This window comes from Eptesicus fuscus, chromosome 20, assembly GCF_027574615.1.
Source record: "Eptesicus fuscus isolate TK198812 chromosome 20, DD_ASM_mEF_20220401, whole genome shotgun sequence".
Classification (NCBI taxonomy): Eukaryota; Metazoa; Chordata; class Mammalia; order Chiroptera; family Vespertilionidae; genus Eptesicus; species Eptesicus fuscus.
Window position 1 is genome coordinate 34,338,760 of NC_072492.1, and position 18,368 is coordinate 34,357,127.

At 42.7% G+C, this 18,368-nt stretch overlaps 1 protein-coding gene and 1 non-coding gene across 2 annotated transcripts; both read left to right on the forward strand.

Annotated features, from left to right (window-relative positions):
* Nucleotides 1-655: 655 nt before the first annotated feature.
* Nucleotides 656-13,488, forward strand: APOH (apolipoprotein H). Its single transcript, XM_008149400.3, has 8 exons — nt 656-719; nt 1,092-1,268; nt 3,129-3,225; nt 4,458-4,534; nt 7,193-7,381; nt 9,796-9,975; nt 11,645-11,842; nt 13,433-13,488. The coding sequence occupies exons 1-8, from the start codon at nt 656-658 to the stop codon at nt 13,486-13,488; spliced, it is 1,038 nt and encodes a 345-aa protein (XP_008147622.2).
* Nucleotides 5,602-5,764, forward strand: LOC114234442 (U1 spliceosomal RNA). Its single transcript, XR_003620643.2, has one exon. It is a non-coding gene; the product is annotated as a U1 spliceosomal RNA (small nuclear RNA).
* Nucleotides 13,489-18,368: the final 4,880 nt, after the last annotated feature.

The following is an 18,368-nucleotide window of genomic DNA, read 5'->3' on the forward strand; positions in this document are numbered from 1 at the left end:
TGTGAGGAGATGGCCGCTTCAAGGATAGCTCCAAGGTCATAGCTGGAACTCCCAGGAGGATCTTGTTACTAACTGCAGGGAAAAGAGGAAGCTGGAAGAAATAGTCATCGTGTGAGAGAATAATGAGCTCAGCTCTTTTAGGCATTTTAATTATAGGTACCTCGGTGATGTTCTTTAGACTCATACATCTAGAAGCTGGAATATCATTTTAGAGGTGTGAAAACCAAAACCCAGAAAGTAAGCCATGGTCCTAAGTTTATATGCCCAGGCTGTGGGTGAAGCAGTCTTTTGGTGATCCGTGCACTATGAACACAGAACAGAGGATGGAGAAACCAGAGGTCTAGACCGAAGACCTGGCGATCTGGGAATCACCAGATTCTATCAGCAGCAACAATGAACTGTTTCATGCCTTTAACACAAAGTTATGGAGACAGAAACCATCAACCAAAGATTTCACAACAGACCCACAGGAGTGGAAAGTAAATGATTAAAGAATGCAGACCTCGGAGTTCCTTTCCAATCCTGATACTTTAATCTTCTATTTACAGAGATAAAAGTACACAAAAATGGTTAATAGTTAAGCAGTTTTATATGTGCATCCTCTCTTTTTGGTAGAGGAAAGCCACTTTGGTAGTGCCAGTGAGAATCATCCACAATGATTTCTCCAGCGCTCATCTTGTTCGCGAGTTTTCTCTGCCATGTGGCTGTTGCCGGACGGAGTAAGTACTCTTTGCTTTTGCAAAAATAATTGATATATTCAACCCCCTGGTATTTGCTGGGGATCACTAATGATAACTTGAGTTCTCTTTAGGGTGGATGCTGGATAAACTGGATTACTACTTATTTTTTAACGTTGCCATGTTTAAAGGTCCCCCAGAAGATCCTTAGACCATTGAAGCCTCAGTGTGCTGACCTGTACAATGGGAATAACAATAGTACCCTTCAAAGGGTGGTTGAGATTAGATGAGCTATGACACAGGACTTGGTAGAGTTACTTTTGGAAAGCATTAACGAGTTTTAATTTCTATGCCAGCTGAACTTAAAAATGCACCTATAGATTTCTTAACCAACCGCTTCGTGCTCTGTTTCAGCCTGTCCCAGGCCAGATGATTTACCGTTTGCCACAGTTACCCCCTTAAAAACATCCTATGATCCAGGGGAGCAGATAATGTACTTCTGCAAGCCGGGCTATGTGTCCCGCGGAGGGATGAGACGGTTTACCTGCCCCCTTACCGGAATCTGGCCCATCAACACGCTGAAATGTACACGTAAGTCAACGCCTTCATGCGCATTCTCTCCCCTCCTTCCAATTCTGGACATTTTGGGCGGATAACCTACCTTATCATGCTCAGTGCCTGGAAGGCCAGCAGAGCTGTGGGGGAGGGGGAGGCTTGTGAAGAAACAAGAGGGCCCGAGGGCTTCTCCATGGGAGATGAGACCAAGGGCGGTAGGTACTCTGTAGAGGAGAGACAAACTTAGCGTAGGGCTGGGAGAGGTGTATAAAAGAGACCTGGCATGATCAAAGGAGAGGGAGAGCCTGCAGAAGTAAAGAAGTGCAGACGTTCTGAAATTGAAACAGATGCCAAGGAGACTCTTGAAAATAAAACACGAAGAATCATCGTATCTCTGGACTTTGCCTCAAAATGAAAACAGAATGAGTAGTTACTGAAATGTCAATAAATTTTATCTAAGTTATGTATATACTGGAGGCCCAGTGCACGAAATTCGTGCAAGGGGCTCAGCCCCGCCTGCCCCCATGGCTGCCTCTGCCTGGGCCCTCTCAGCCCCGGCTTCGCCTGGAAGGTCTTCTGGAAGGACGCCTGGTCTAATTAGCATATTATGCTTTTATTATTATAGATTACATGTGATATTTATAGTAAAGCATAAATATATTACAGATTATACTAAATTAATAATATAACATAAATTATATACATTGATGTTTCATTGATTTATGGTCGATGGTTGCTTTTATTCATCCTCAAAATCGGGGTTCTGTGATATCAAGTTGGCATTATTTTTACAGTCAAATATTGAGCAATCAACCAGAGGATTTCTGGCAATTTTATGTGGAAATTAAGCACTAAAAATAACTATATGGCCCTATCTAGCTTCAGGTTATTTTAAGCATAGGGACTGACCTCTTTGAAAACTATACATGTCCATAAAGTGGTTTTAATATACTCTTTGATGAAAAAAGACCAAACAATATTTTTTAAAAATGTTTTTATTGATTTTAGAGAAAGAAGAAGGGAGAGGGAGAGAGAGAGAAACATCAATAGAAGACTGCCTCCTGCATGCCCCTTACTGGGAATTGAACCAGCAACCTCTCAGTGCTTGGAATGACAACCAACTGAGCCACACTGGCCAGGGCAAGACCAAACATAATTTTTAGTGAAAAACCACTATAACACCATTTGGGAATTTTTAAATTTAAATCAGCCATAACTCTGGAACACTAACAATTTCATTTTTCAAGTTATTTTCTGTGTATATTTTTGCATTATTATAGAGAGCAGATGTCATTTTGTGTTTTCTTATTTTCATTAGCATGTTAGAAACATTGACTATGCCTCTATGATCTTCATAATCAATATTTTATTGGCTGCATTATATACAGTTCAACTGTTGATTTATCATCATTCATTAACACAATACCCTGATCATGAACTTTTATTTATTTATTTATTTATTTATTTTTAGATTAGATTCTTGAATATGAATCTAATATTGATTAGATTCTTTTTTTGTTTAAATTTCTTTATTGATTAAGGTATCACATATTGTCCTCATTCCCTCCATTCCCATCCCACACCCCTCGCCACACATTCCCCTCCCCCCCCCCCGTTGTCCTTGACCACTGGTTAGGCTCATATGTATGCACACAAGTCCTTTGGTTGATTTCTCCCCTTCCTGATCATGAACTTTTAGGCTGTTTGGTTTTTGTTATTAGAGGTAACTATGTAATGAACACATTAATGCATACATCGTTTGACTTATTTTAGTTATTTTCTTAGAATAGTTACCGGTAAAGTTATTGGATCAAAGGATAGAAAGGAGTTTATATATTTTTACTTTAATACAAAATTCTATAAATAGATATTTACCTTTTTATCTTTAAATCACAGCCAGAGTGTGTCCTTTTGCTGGAATCTTAGAAAATGGAGCTGTACGCTATACAACTTTTGAATATCCCAACACGATCAGTTTTTCTTGTAACACCGGGTAAGGACTTCTGAGAGACTGAATAGCTAATGGATGAAGCACATTTCTATGCCCTTGAATTAAACATCAAGACTGGTCCATAATTCATTTCTATCCTTGGGCTTGCTGAATACAAATTACTGAATACAAATACACAGTGGTGTTGAGGGTGGGTAAGGGGTGGAGAATATGATAATTACTGAAATATATCCAATTTTTGGGGGCTTCTGATTAGTTACTTATCTGAGGAGGTACATTGAAATTATTGAAACTGGATGGTAATTCCTTATGATTTCTGGGCCAAATCTTAGCACGAGGATTAAAATATTTTAGGAATTGGATTTGAGCTTTACTTATGAGGCTAACTTGATTGACTGACCTGGTAATCTCTAGAGAGAATTCTGAGGCAAAGGGTAGGAGGATGATGATGTGGGACATAGTTCTCTTCATTCTCAGAACAGCACCACATCCCCAGGTAGAAAGCACTGTGGTTGGTAATATAGCTCATCTGCCTTCAAGCAAAGACACCAGTGGTGACATTGGCAATAGCATGTGGCTGCAATGCAGTCGGGCAAAACTTTACGGAGGAAAGGGATTGGAGATGAAGAAACACTGTGTGTGAGAGAGAAATGCAGTCCTTTCTTCTGAAACACAAGTTACCGGTGGGTCTGATGACAAACGACATTGAAAAAATTGGCTTCCAGGACAGAATGTTCCATTTTCAATGAAAATAGACTGCATTGGCATTTTGATTGTTTAATTTCTTTTTAATTTTTAAATTACAGTTGGCATACAATATTATAATAGTTTCAGGTATACAACATAGTGATTAGACATTTATATAACGTACGCAGTGATCACCCTATTAGACGGCATAGTTTTTATGCTCTGAGAAAATGAATAGTAGAGATTACTCAGTTTGATTCATGTTGTGGTCCTGAAAAATAAATGTTTTGTTTTGTTTTTTGCTTCATATAAGAATCAGTTAGTTTATAAAGCTGGTTGAAGATGAGGGATTTGGAGGTTTGGCTTCTACACCCACCGGCTATGAAGCCTTCCCATTCTTTGGCGATTCACCTGCAGCATGAGGCTGGAGACTTGAGCCTTAGATGTGTGTTAAGCTCTTCAGGAAAACCACATCATGGGAACGAAGTCAACAGTGTTCACCTAAAGCAATGCACAAGGGGAAGACATTTGAGAAGCTCTCGATGGGTTCTTTTCCAGTTTGATGGATTACATTTTTCCTTTTGCAGGTTTTTTCTGAATGGAACTAAATCTGCTCAATGCACTGAGGAGGGAATATGGAGTCCGAGCCTCCCTGTGTGTTCCCGTGAGTCTGTGGGTCCCAGTTATGGGGAAGGTGACCAGTTGGTTTGCCTGGGACTTTTCTGGTTTCAGCATCATATGCCTCCTGCCCCGAAAACCCTTCAGTCTCAGCTCCATGAGATGGTTGGTTGCCCTTATGGGGACTGTTCATCCTGATAGTGTCTCACTCTGGAGGAGGAAACAACCACTTTGGAATGGCAGAGGGAAGCATTCTACTCACGAAGACATTTTCTATCCTCTACCCAAGGGCGCCAGTGATCTCTGGGTTTATCCATCCCAACACTCCCACAGTGTTTTGGTGGGGCTTGGTATGTGTGGCATTGGTCTATCAGGGACTGCCACCATTTGACTAGAAGAACTTCTGAATCAAACACCTTCTTCTCACTCTGGAACTTCATTCATTCACTCATCCAGCACACCTATTGAGGACCTAATATGTGCTCCATCCTATTTTCAGCACTGAGGCTACAAAGCTAGGGGAGACTTAGCTCTGCCCTTAGCAAGTAAGTCTAGTGATGAGGGAGACGAGAAGTCACCTTCACAGTAAGCTGAGAGCTCACCAAAGGGCCTTGTATCCTAAAAGCTGACTGAGTTTCCTCCAAAAGTCACCAAAGATTTATTTGTTTAGGGGACGCCCAGCTCTGGGCTCCACTGTTAGAGGGAGGGACATTCCCTAACTTGTGATTTATGGAAATCCAATCTTTGACCAAGAGGCCCAGGCCTTACAACAATAGTGATGAATTTTTGACATTTCATTGAGGTGTGTCCTAGCAAAAGAAGTGAAAGAGTAAAGCAACTTCAATAAACAATAATTTGAGAAACGCTGAACTACCCAAACACATTTTTAAGGCTAAATTAAGTAGGTTTTTACTGAGCCAGAGCATCACCATGGCTCTTATAGTTTCCCTTTTTAAGCAGATTTATGTCTATTTCGTAAAGTCATTTTTGTTTTGTTTTGTGTTTAGTTACAAGCAGTTAGACTACTTTAGCTTCAGTCTAACCTGGACAAGTGCTTCTCTTACTTTAATGGACATAGGAATCGCCCAGGCATCTCGTTAAAGTGCAGGTTCTGTGCTTACCTGGCGGGGGAGATACTATGATCACGAAGGTGGTTTTCCAAGGGTGAGGTGTATCCATTGTACTCCAGAGGTGCTGACCCCTGGGGTTTCCCCAAGCGTGGGAAACTCGACTGCATCATTTGTGGTAGTGGGGCCTACATTCATGCTCTCCCTTGCAAAAAAAAAAAAAAAAATGCAGGTTTTGATTCATAGGTCCTCAGTAGGGCCTGAGCTTCTGCATTTCCAACAGGCTCTCAGGCAATGCTCATGCTGCTGGTCCATGAATCACAAGCCGAGACTCGTGATAATTCAAGTTCAATCACAGTTTGCTCTGCGCTAACTTCCATTATGTTAATGGCCCGGTGCATGAAAATTTGTGCACTTGGCGGGAGGGTGGGGGGATCCCTCAGTCCAGCCTGTGCCCTCTCGCAGTCCAGGACTCCTCAGGGGAAGTCCACATGCCGGCTTAGGCCCACTCCCCAGGGGATCGGGCCTAAACTGGCAGTCAGACATCCCTCTGGCAGCCCAGGAGCCCTCAGGGGATGTCTGACTAATGGCTCCCATGGGGAGCGGGCCTCAACCCTTGGTCAGACATCTTAGCGCTGCTGCAGAGGTTGGAGAGGCTCCCACCACTGCTGCTGCACTGGCCAGCCATGAACTGGCTTCTGGCTGAGCGGCGTTCCCCCCTGTGGGAGTGCACTGACCACCAGGGGGCAGCTCCTACATTGAGCGTCTGCCCCCTGGTGGTCAGTGCGCATCCTAGCCACCGGTCGTTTCTGGTCATTCCACCATTAGGGTCAATTTGCATATTACCCTTTTATTATATAGGATAACTTTCCCCGAACTTGCTCAAACTTCATATTAGGCCAGGAGGACAACCTGTACCATTTCTCTGTGGGAAGCTCCTTGAATAAGCTCCAGCAACTAAAGCAGGAGGTATTTGACAGAAACAACAAACCTGAACTAGCAGTGAAATGCGGATGTCACAGGTGACTTTGCACCAAGATGCTGTCATCAGCGATGATTACATGGTCTCTCAGCAACATTGTCTACCTATGCTGACTTCCAGAAACATCTTCCAAGAGAACATGGAGATCAAAGACTTATGGAAACCTACACATAGGTTATTGCAGTGGTCGGCAAACTCATTAGTCAACAGAGCCAAATATCAACAGTGCAACGATTGAAATTTCTTTTGAGAGCCAAATTTTTTAAACTTAAACTTCTTCTAATGCCACTTCATCAAAATAGACTTGCCCAGGCCATGGTATTTTGTGGAAGAGCCACACTCAAGGGTCCAAAGAGCCACATGTGGCTCGCGAGCCGCAGTTTGCCAACCACAGGGTTATTGTAACAGGCAAATTAGTGGTGGCAACACTTAAATTTACTGCAATTTTTAGTTTTTTTTTTTTTTACTGGTTTAAGACATCTGCTTTTCAGATCAAATTTTCTTATTTGGCTTCTACAATTGACCATTTTGACCCTGGCGTCGGATTAAATTTTGCATTTTCTCATGTTAATCTTCGGATTTTTCCCTTTCTGGAAAGAGTCTACTTAAAAGACTCAAAGACATGCATGAAAATGACAGTTCTTTCCTTTTGCAGCTGTAACCTGCCCTCCACCACCCACACCTAAATTTGCGGTACTTAGTGCTTATGAGCCATTGGCCGGAAACAGATCCGTCTTTGGGAAGCAGGCGGTCTTTAAATGCCTGCCCAACTACGCCATGTTTGGAAATGACACCGCTACCTGCACAGCACATGGAAACTGGACTGAATTACCAGAATGCAGGGGTAAGTGCAAAGAGAAGGGAAAATGATTAGGATAATGCAATTCCCATTTTTGAAAACTACTGAACATTCTGCTATGGGTGTTTCAATGAACTTGTTTGGCATTGGTGGTAAGTGGTGTGAGCATAGCTGCCTTCCAGATGACCGTGCTCAACAAATGCTTGTTGGCCTCTTCCATGTACCAGGTGGGGTGCTAGGTGTCCGGGATGTCAGATGTACGAGACCTGGCTTCTGACCTCAGGGGAAGTCTATATAATGTGATGAACTCTCCGGAGCTGCCTTGGAAAGCTTTCTAAGGGAGGGGCTTGGAGGATGAGTGGATAATGAGGGGGAGGCATGCCACACAGAGCACAGGATGTGGAAAGTCTGGAAGGCGGGAAAGAAGAGGGTGTGTGCACAGACAGCTGGATATGGTGGCGAGGCTGGTGCAGAGAAGCCTGGGTTAAACTGGGGTGTCTCAGGAGATGAAGGTAAAGAAAAAAAAAAAAACTGGGGTGTCTCAGGAGATGAAGGTAAAGAAAAAAAAAAAACTGGGGTGTCTCAGGAGATGAAGGTAAAGAAAAAAAATCTGGTTGCAGTCATATTGTTACCTGCTTTTACCTACATGTAAGAATCACAAAAAATATTTGATTTTAAGGACTTATGCAGACTCTTCCTCCTTGAATTTGACCTAGCGTCACCCTCTTTACATTTGTCAATTTTATAACCAGTAGACAAATAGAAGTGATCATGCTCATGAGGAGTTATACTGAGGACTGTTAACTTCTCCTGTAGTGGATATTTTAGGTATCTATTGAATGATTCAAAACTTAAGTGCTTTTTAGCATGGGGAAACTATTAGTAATAATACCTAGAACCTTTTGGGGGCCTTAACTCTAGGCAAGGCACTGGTCTCTTGCTTTGTATATGTCATCTCAATTAATCCTACCAAGTCCTAAGCAGTAGGTACTTAAAAAATATTGTTTCCAACCCTTTACCTAGATGTAGCAACTGTCAACATGTTGTGACATTCTCATTCTCTGCCCCCTCCAGACATTTTTTCCCCTGAACCATCCGAAAATAAGTTGTACACATCATGACACTTACCCATAACACTTCAGCATGAATGTCCTAATTATCACTGTACCCAAGACACTTAACATGTTTTGAAGTATTAACAACAAGCATTTAAACAATTGTAAGAATACTAGAGGCCCGGTGCACCAGTAGGGTCCCTTGGCCTGGCCTGTGGGATCAGGCCAAAACCAGCTCTCTGACATCCCCCAATGGGTCCCAGATTGCGAGAGGGCGGTTCTTGGGTGATGCACCCCAGAATTGGGCTCCCTCCTCTCCGGTTCCAGGTGTGTCACCCGAGAACCACTGCTGCTGCCAAGTCACTGCAGCTCGGCAGCTCCTGTGTTGAGTGTCTGCCCCCTGGTAGTCATTGTTAAGTGGTGGTGGGGGGTAGGGTTTATGTGGTCGATGTTTTCTTGGTAAAGGAACTCTTTCCCTCTGGAATTAGTGAGCTACCTGTGGGTCATACTTGACAACTGTGTGGATATGCATTCTCTAGGCATCATTTTTGCATCTACTGATGATCCAATTATGACATTGGTAGTTGCAAAATGGTGACTTTCTAATTCTATCTTTCCTTCTATATTGATTAGCTGGTATTCTTCTACAGAGAAAAGCTCTTTTTCCTCCATGGAATGTTAATTTTAGTATTATTATAGACTCAGATTCTTTCTCATTTAATGTGTGGAAGAGCCAACATTGAGTCAAGCAGTCCAACTTTGAAGTCTGTCCTTTTAAACTACCTCGTTAATCTACCTCCCAAGAGTTCTGTGCTCCTGGCTCCACCCTTGCTTTCCCGTATTCTGGTGACCTGGGGTATGGGTTCGGGGCTCTGCTGTTGGGGCCTTAAGAAGGCCTGGAAGCAGCACCATTTTCCTCCTTCACAGTTTGTGCTGCCTTCTTGTATAGTCTGAAGACAATCATGAGAATTAGACTTAACATTTAAAACCCAACTAACGGTGTGCTAGCGTGCATGGAGGGAGTCTGTGTTTTAATTTCATGGTTTATTGATGAAAAGAAACAGACTATTTTTTTTCTTCTTTCAAACTCACCATCTTAGACTGCATAGAGATGAAATTCAAAACAAATAATGCCTTATGATTATGTGGAAGCCCAAAGAACTTGGTAACTCATTTATATACTTTCGAAGTGGTTTTGTTTCTTTTAAAAAATATCCAGGTTCCCATGAGTATAAGATAAGGGGGACAGAATTAAGCACCGAGGTACCTGGACATTTCATTCCAGTCCCAGGAACACCCAGTGATCGATGGTATCAGGGAGATTAGAATGTAACTGCGTATTCCATGACTACTGGACAACATTACTACTTATAGTAATATGTCTTATTAAATGAACTTTTTTAGACGTAAAATGCCCATTCCCAATAAGACCAGACAACGGATTTGTGAACTATCCTGCAAAAGAAGCACTTGGTTACAAGGATAAAGCCACATATGGTTGCCATGATACCTATGTCTTGGATGGCCCAGAAGAAGTGGAATGCAACAAATTTGGAAACTGGTCTGCACAACCAAGTTGCAAAGGTATGAAATATGGGTGGGTCTCAAAAATGTCTCTGAATCTATCCAGTGGATCACCCTTACTTGCCCCTTTCTTGTTCCAATCATTTTCTACTTAATTGCTCAGACTTGCTTCATAGCTATTGGTGTGTGAAAGACTTTAAGACTCACAGGTGCATGGGGCAGCTTCATGCTTAGCAAGCTCATTTGAAATTAAAGTGTATGAAATAATCAGATCTTTTATGAGCCTTGATAGTATGGTGTAAGAGTGTGTGGGCTTCTGATAATGATTTTAAGTTTTTGCCTATGAACATCCGTTTCGGCTTGGTTCTGGTTGAAATTCTTCTCACTGTTGCAAAAGCCAACCACATAGTCGAGCTACTTCAAGGAAATGGGGGCTTATAAGTGGGAAACAGGCAATTAGATGGACATTGAAGAACAGGAAATGAAACACAACCATTCCTCCTGAGAACTGGAGCTGAAATTCAGGAACAATTGCCACTTTTTTTTTCATCTCTCAATGGCTTTCTCTCACCTCCATGTTTCTCTGCTTACTCACTTTGAACTTGCCTGGACTCTACATCAGGACCTCTCAACTACAGGACTCATCACTAATGCATCTTTTTCCTGGGACACTCATTTGAGTTAGGTGTCTATCCTTGATATGATCAGTGTCATGCTTAGGCAAAGAACCACAACCTAGCACTATATATCTGCTCAGGTTGCTGTGGGCTGAACAGTGTAAGCAAAACAGGGTATTAGGCAGGGCAGGTAAAATAACATATGGCTAGTATCTTAGGTTGTGGTACTTTAGAAGCAGAACCTGAAACAGGGATTCGAGTGCAGGTGATTTATTATGTGTGTGTGTCAGGAGAAAGAGAGTGAGGCAGGTAGGATGGAGTAGGAGACTGGTTCTCACACTTCACTGTGCATCAGAATCCCACAGAGTTTCTGACTTGGTAGGTCTGGGATAGGAGCTGAGAATTTGCATTTCTACCAGGTTCCCAGGTGTTGCGGATCCTGCTGATCCAATTAAGTCTTGAACAAGTATGTAGTCTCAGCTAGAGTCTAGCTTTAGTTTCATCTCCTTGGGAGCTCTGGGCCATGAATTAGACCCCAGAGTTGATCCCACCAAGAGGCAGGAGGACCTGCTTTTGGTATCTACTTGTCAGTTAGTCATTGGCTATAGGCTGTTCCCTTCTCTGACCCTGGGGTTGGGGACTGATTCGCATTGCCTCCTGGGAGAGGTGGCATCCTTAAGGCTGAAGGCAAATTTTCAGAGAAAGGAGCATTTGTGAGCTGTTATCAGCCAACCCTCACAGTGGCTGATGGGTGGGTGCATTCGCTCAATAAATGGGTTCTGAGTGGACCAGTGTGATCTTACACGCAATGGCAGTATCTGGTAGAAGTCCCTGTTCACCAAAGCCTAGAATCTGCTGCTTTTGCTCTGACCTTCTTGTGTGGCTACTGCAGGGGAAGAAAAGGCCATCTTGGAACCCATGACTAATGGTTCTATTGGTAAAGAACTGCTATTAGGAATGATATCGATGTTATTCAGTGTATACAGTCTTGGACTCTTCTTGTCTTGAGCAATTCATTTCAGATGTATTCATCTACAGGCTCAAATGCTATATCTCTTTAAGAAAGACTGATAGAACTCCTAAGTCTTAACTCCAAATATTGTCTCTTTCAGCGTCTTGTAAAGTATCTGTTAAAAAAGCTACTGTGATATTCGAAGGAGAGAGAGTAAAGATCCAAGAAAAATTTAAGAATGGGATGCTGCATGGTCAAAAAGTTTCTTTCTTCTGCAAAAATAAGGAAAAGAAGTGCAGTTACACTGAGGATGCTCAGTGCATCGACGGCACCTTTGAAGTCCCCAGTTGCTTCAAGGGTAAGTCAAACACTGGAACTTTTAGCCAGGACTTCCACTGGCCCCTCACCACAGTTACTACTTTTATGACACAATGATCATAAGAAGCCATGTCACTATGGTCACTGAACTTTTCAAAAGAGATGGGGACAGGAGGAGGAGTGAGACGAAAGATGCATTCGGTTTCTTTACTTGAATAAACACATTTCTTTTCAATTCTTTTCCTTAATACTTAGGGTTGTGGCTTCATTTGATGAATATTGAGGTGAATTATGCCCATATTGTATAATTCCAAATTAAGCTTGAATAGCTAATAATAATAATAATGATAATGTAATGTTTGCCACCTCTTGCTCCCAAATTATAAAGAACTCACCCCAAATTACAAAGTGACTTATGGCATTGGTCATTGGTTTATAGATCTTATTACATCCCCCCCGCCCCTTCCTTCAGCAATTCCTAGAGTTGCAAAAGGATCCATGGGAGCATAGTTGTCATCAGAGCGAACTATTTTAAGGAAGATAATTATGTCTGTGTGAGATAAAAACGTGTACAATGGCTAGCATTTAGAGCTGCCAACCTTGTAAGAGTTCAGGCTCAGGGTGTAAATATCTTTGTTGTATGAAGGAAGGACCAGCAGAGGCTGAAGCTGTTGTTGGCTCTAGTCGAGAAAAGGCCCAAGATCGTGGACAGCCATGTACTGGCAGGCTGGAGAGAACAGAGATGGGACCAGGTGTAAGGAAGAGGAGGGAGGTCTGAGAAGTGGCCAGTTAGAGACAGAGGGAATGATAACTAGTAGACAATATCTACCTCATAGAGTTGATGATTAGAAACATCATGCATGACATTGTATACAAAGTGCTCAACCAATCACAGTTATTATAATTACAAAGAACTAGAAATGCACTGAATAAATTGTTGTGTGTGTGTTTTCTAAAAAACAACAACAAAAAAAACCCCACGTTTTGTATTGATTTTAGAGCAAGGAAGGGAGAGAGAAAAACATCAATTGGCTGGCCCCCCTGCATGCCCCCTACTGGGGATTGAGCCCATAACCCGGGTATGTGCTCTGACCAGAAATGGTCAGACCTCTTGGTGCTTGTGACAACGCCCAACCAACTGAGCCACATGGGCCAGGGCAAATCATTACTCTTCAAAATACAGCCAGAGCCCTGGTGAGATGTGAAATACCCAACTGACAAAGCACCATGAGCCTGGTTCAAATCAGTACAAAAAAATAAATAAAGGTTAGAAGAGGAAAATTAACAAACAGACAAACAAACAGGGCTTTGTTCAGATACTCCTTCAGGCCAGTCTCCCTTCCAGTTTTGAGACAGGCTGCATGGTTAGTGCACTGGAGGATGAACAAAGGGGTGATTCTTTTCCAAATTTTAATCTTGACTCTCAGAGCGATAGAACCTTTTGTTTTCTCTCCTGGAAATGACCACCTTTTCATTTCCCTGATGCTTTCTCACATATTAGCTAAATGGTTTTGTACATTTAATTCAATTTATTCTGCACGTTTATAAAATGTACTTGATTTGTCTTAGCAAATGTAAGAAATGGTTGTTTCTCATAGAATGTTTTATCCCCCCTCCTCCTCCCAAACAGAACACAGTTCGTTGGCCTTCTGGAAAACAGATGCCTGGGACGTCAAGCCATGCTAAGCTGGTCGTCCGATTCAAAATTCCATGTCCTATCTGAGTTTGTCCAAGAAACCTAATCGAAGTGGAAAAAATAAAGTGACTGAATTTATGGCCTTAGCCATTGCATCATTACTCCTCGTGGGCTTAGTTTTAGTGATATTATCCGCTTCAGAACCCCAATATTTGGAATATCATCATTTCATGGCTGTGAAATGCACAGTGTAAGCAAGCATGTGGGTAACCCAGTCCCTTTCCCCTAAATCTATCCTCAAATGCTTTCACCTAAAACAACTACAATTTAGTATTTTTCATAGAATGGTCCACAGACCCCCACATCGGTATCACCTGGTACTTATTACAAAGAAAAAATGCTGTACCCGAGAATTTGTGAGGATGGTCCAAAAATCTACATTGATGACAGAGTCCCCACATGATTCTTTGTGTTCCCTAGTTTGAGAAACATGGCCATGAAGGAATAAGCATGGGCTACCAATTTAGAAGAACTGGATTTGAACCTTGGAATCTGCTTTACAAAATCCCTAGAAAAATCTCTCCTCAGCCACTGATATATCATGATCCAGCACGATGTTGCTCCTTCGTTCATATCTAATTCCCTTGCCCTTTCTCCTTCTGTAGTACATAGTGGCAAAACCTGCCCCCGGCTCTCACTGCCTTCCCTCTGCCTGTGCCAGAGCATCTGAATGTTGCTGGAAAAAAGAAAAACTCATAACCGGGCTAATAGGCCCCACTTTCAATTCATCAGCTCACATGTTACATAAGCCCTCGGCTCTGCCCAGAAATCCTACCATATCTCTTTAGACTGTTCACTCCTCTCCACTCCAAGGTGGCTATTTCTCTTCTCAATGCTCCTCAGGTTACCTTCTCTATCCTCACTCTCAACTGATGGCCTTGCTTCTTATTTCACTGAGAAAATACCCTTTAAAAAAAAATCTTGACCCTGCCAAATCCATCATCTTATCAGTATCTGTACCAGGCACTCTGCTCTCCATATTGTTAGGATGGATGAACCCTGAGATCCCATATCTCTCTCCCCAACCCTCTCTTCTGGATTTCCTCCCTTAGCACAAAGTTTTCTTTTATATATTTTTTGTTACTCCTCACCCAAGGATATTTTTTCCATTAATTTTTAGAGAGACTGAAAGGGAGTGAGGAGAAAGAGCGAAACATCGATGTGAGAGGGACACATTGACTGGTTGCCTCCTACATGCACCCCAATGGGGAATGGGGAGTGAACCTGCAACCCAGGTACGTGCCCTCGACCGGGAATTGAACCCACGACCCTTTGGTGCACAGGCCGACACTCGAACCACCGGGAAACACTGCCCAGGAAACAAAGTTTTCTTTAATTTGTCACATAGTAATGAAAGAACCACTGTTTTCTTTAGCTTGTCACATATTAATTTTAAAGGACCTCTTCCTCACCTCCCCCCCCCCCCTCTAACATCTCTAGGGATGCAGGGACAGCAGTAAAGATTTATAGCATCTCCCCCTGTCCCAGACATCATCGCTGGGTTTGCTCCAGAAAAGGAGAGAATGCATTTTTCTATCATCCTCTCTTTTGTTGCAAAGTCTTTCATAATTTTATGGTATCAACACATATAAGTATATTTTTAAATTGTTCGCTTCCTCTCGGCTCACTGGGAGGGAACCGAGCGGGCTGGCCACAGGGAGAGCAGTGAAGGTAAGTAATGAAGGTTTCTTTTGGCATCTGGTGGGTTGTACCTGGAAGCCTCCCTAACACAGACCTGCGCTCCAGGCCTTCTGCTCAATCTCTGCGGGCTTTTCTGTAAAAGTCCACACTCGGCTTCCCTCTTCTGTCACAATTGCCATGACCTCCTCGGATCCACTGAGACATATTAATACAGAATGTTTGAGGTCCTGTAGCCCAGCTCACACCTGATGAATGAACAGGCTCAATGGGGATTTTTAAACTTAAGTGTTTATCACCTATGACCTTTATTAGGGGTATAACCACTAGGGAATGGGATCAGTCACAATGGATTGCGACCATGGACTGGAGGGTTGAGGGTCGAGGGGTCAGGGCTGGAGGCCCTGGATGTACTAGGCATTACCCTCGAGTTGTTAGATGTGGGAAAGCGGGGAGGGGGGCTTTATGGAGAGAACTGGTAGCCTCGTTGTGGTTGGCACTCAGAGTGCCTGGGCAACAGCTATCTACCAACTGGTGCGAAAGCTTTTCAATATTTTAACTCACGGAATGCCTGGCCACACCTGCTTTCGAGAAGGACTGGAGAAAACAAAACAAAACAAAACAAAGAATGAAAGAGGGATCGGGGACAACATTGTTGAAAGCATATAAACATCATAAAAATAACCACACACACCAAAACCAAAATAAAACAAGCACACAGATTTTGTAATTTTATTGTTGTACCATCTTTTTTAAGACTTAATTTTTTTTAAAGCAGTTTTAGGTTTACAACAAAATTGAGAGGAAGGGAGATATACTCACTGCCCAAACACATCCATAGCCCTCCTCCCTCCATTATCAACATCACTTTTCACAGTGATACTTTTTTTTTTTTTTAACCAAAGATGAACCTACATTGAAACATCATAATCACCCAAAGTCCATAGTTTACCTTAGGATTCTTTCTTGGTGTTGTACTTCCTATGGATTTGGACAGATATATGACACATATCCATCAGTATAGAGAATTTTCACTGCCCTAAAAACCCTCTGTGATCTGCCTACTCGCCCCTCCCCCACTCTTGAAACCACTGGTCTTTTTACGTCTCCGTAGTTTTGCCTTTTCCAGAATGTCATATCCTTGGATCCAACGGCCTGCAGCCTTTTCAGATGAGCTTCTTTCACTTGGGAACATGCATTTAAACCCTCCCTCCCCCCGCGTCTTTTCATGGCTGATAGTTCATTTCTTAGTGCAGAATTATATGCCATTATCTGGATGTCCCAGTTTATTTATTACCCATGCACTTACTGGAGGACATCTTGGTTGCTTCCAAGTTTGGGCAATTACGAATAAAGTTGCTATAAACATCCGCGTGCAGGTTTTTTGTCTGAACATAAGTTTCCAACTCCTTTGGGTAAATACTAAGGGTAATTGCGGGTCACATGGTAAGAGCAGGCTTGTTTGTGTATTGAGCTATAATTGACATACAGCATTGTATTAGTTTCAGGTGTACAACAGAATGATTTGAGGAGTGCACGCATTGTGAAATGATCTCCACAATAAGTCTAGTTAACATCCACCACCTCATATAGTTCCACTTTTTTTTTTTTTCTCGAAATGAGAACTTTTAAGATCCAACTCTTAGCGACTTTGAAATATACAACAGTATTAGCTGTCGTCACCATGCTGACGTTACATCCCCAGGAGTTATTTTATAACTGGAACTTTGTACCTTTTGACCACTTTCACCCAGTTCACCCAGACTATGTTTAGTTTTGTGAGAAACCACCAAGCTGTCTTCCAGAACGGTGGGACCATGTGCATTCCACCACACGGGCATCAGCATTGGCTGTCGGCGTTCTGGTTTGGGCCTTTCTAATGTGGTGGTCTCTTGCTGTTTTAATGTGCATTTTCCTGATGACCTATGACGCGGAGCCTCTTTTCATTGTTTAATTGCCTTCTGTATATTTTCTTTGGTGAGGTGTCTGTTGAGACCTTTGGCCCACTTTTAAGATCAGGTTGCTTATTTCCGTATTAGGTTTTAGGAGCCCTTCATATATGTTGAATAACAGTCCTTGATCAGGTATTGTCATTTGCAAGGATTTCCATCCAGTCTGTGGCTTGTCTTCTCATCCTCTTGATAGTGTCGTTTGCAATGCAAAGATCGGCTGACTGTACTTATGGGGGTCTTTTAATGGGTTCTCTGTTCTGTTCCGTTGATCTGCCTGTTCTTTTGTCGGTACTACACCATCTCGATTACTGTAGCATTATGTCTGTTGTTTGGAAATACCAGGTGCTCAGAATGCTAAAAGCTCCCAAGCCCAGCACTCCTACATTAAACCTCTCCACATGCTCCTCCCCTCCCGCCCCAGTCTATTCCACAAAGAAGCTCCTGGAATATGGCAAGTCTTGTTGAAGATGGCTTTGTGTACCAGTTCATTCATTGGAAGGCATCTCAGGCTGCTGGATAGACTGGGATCCCTGAAAAAAGTAGTCAGAGTAGACTTTGGAGCTTAGGCCACAGTCCTGATTCTTCTAATTTAATGATATTCTCACAGAAAAAAAAATCTGCTATTTTTGCAATCTGAAGAGGCAATTTGGTTTAGAGGAGCCAGCCCATTAGTAGAAATTACCCATTTTCTGCCCCTCTATTTAGTGATTATGTGGCCCATTTAGTCCCATAAGCAAACTCTCTTTTCCAAAATGTTTTTTCTTAAGCTTTTAGATCACCAGGTTGCCTGTTATAAAAATTCAGCTATACCCACCCTCCCTAGCCACAGGCTTCAGTGATCTGCCCTGATGGCTGATAGTCCAGGAAGCACTAACACGCTTCTCCCTCCCCTGCCCCGCCCTCCCTAGCCCCGCCTCCCGCCAACTTTCCCCACCCCCAGGCAGTCCACTGAAGGGAGAGTGAAACTCTAACCACAGGTTGCTAGGTATCATCCCAGATTTTAGCATGGCTGAATTTCCTCTTCCCATCTATGGACTGTGACTTACTAGCAACTGCAGACCCAGCAAACCCTGTTAGCTGCACGTGGTCCATGAAGCTGCCTCCAAGACCAACGACCAGCTTCTTCACTTGCATTTTGGCAGGAGGGGTTCTGAATGCAAAGGTGCCGCGTTTTGCCTTGTCTCTCGCACTGTAACCTAGTTCTGCCAGAAGTTTACAGTACAGGAAATGAATTCTCTTGTTTGTAAAACGTTGGCCAGTCTTTCCATATACAGGGTCTC

What these genes read in the sequence shown, in the direction of transcription:
- APOH (XM_008149400.3), top strand. Translation starts at nt 656, where the DNA reads ATGATTTCTCCAGCGCTCATCTTGTTCGCGAGTTTTCTCTGCCATGTG. An exon ending in AGTTTTTCTTGTAACACCGG is followed by an intron (nt 3,226 to 4,457) that starts GTAAGGACTTCT and finishes TTCCTTTTGCAG; the next exon opens with GTTTTTTCTGAATGGAACTA. An exon ending in AGTCCCCAGTTGCTTCAAGG is followed by an intron (nt 11,843 to 13,432) that starts GTAAGTCAAACA and finishes CCTCCCAAACAG; the next exon opens with AACACAGTTCGTTGGCCTTC.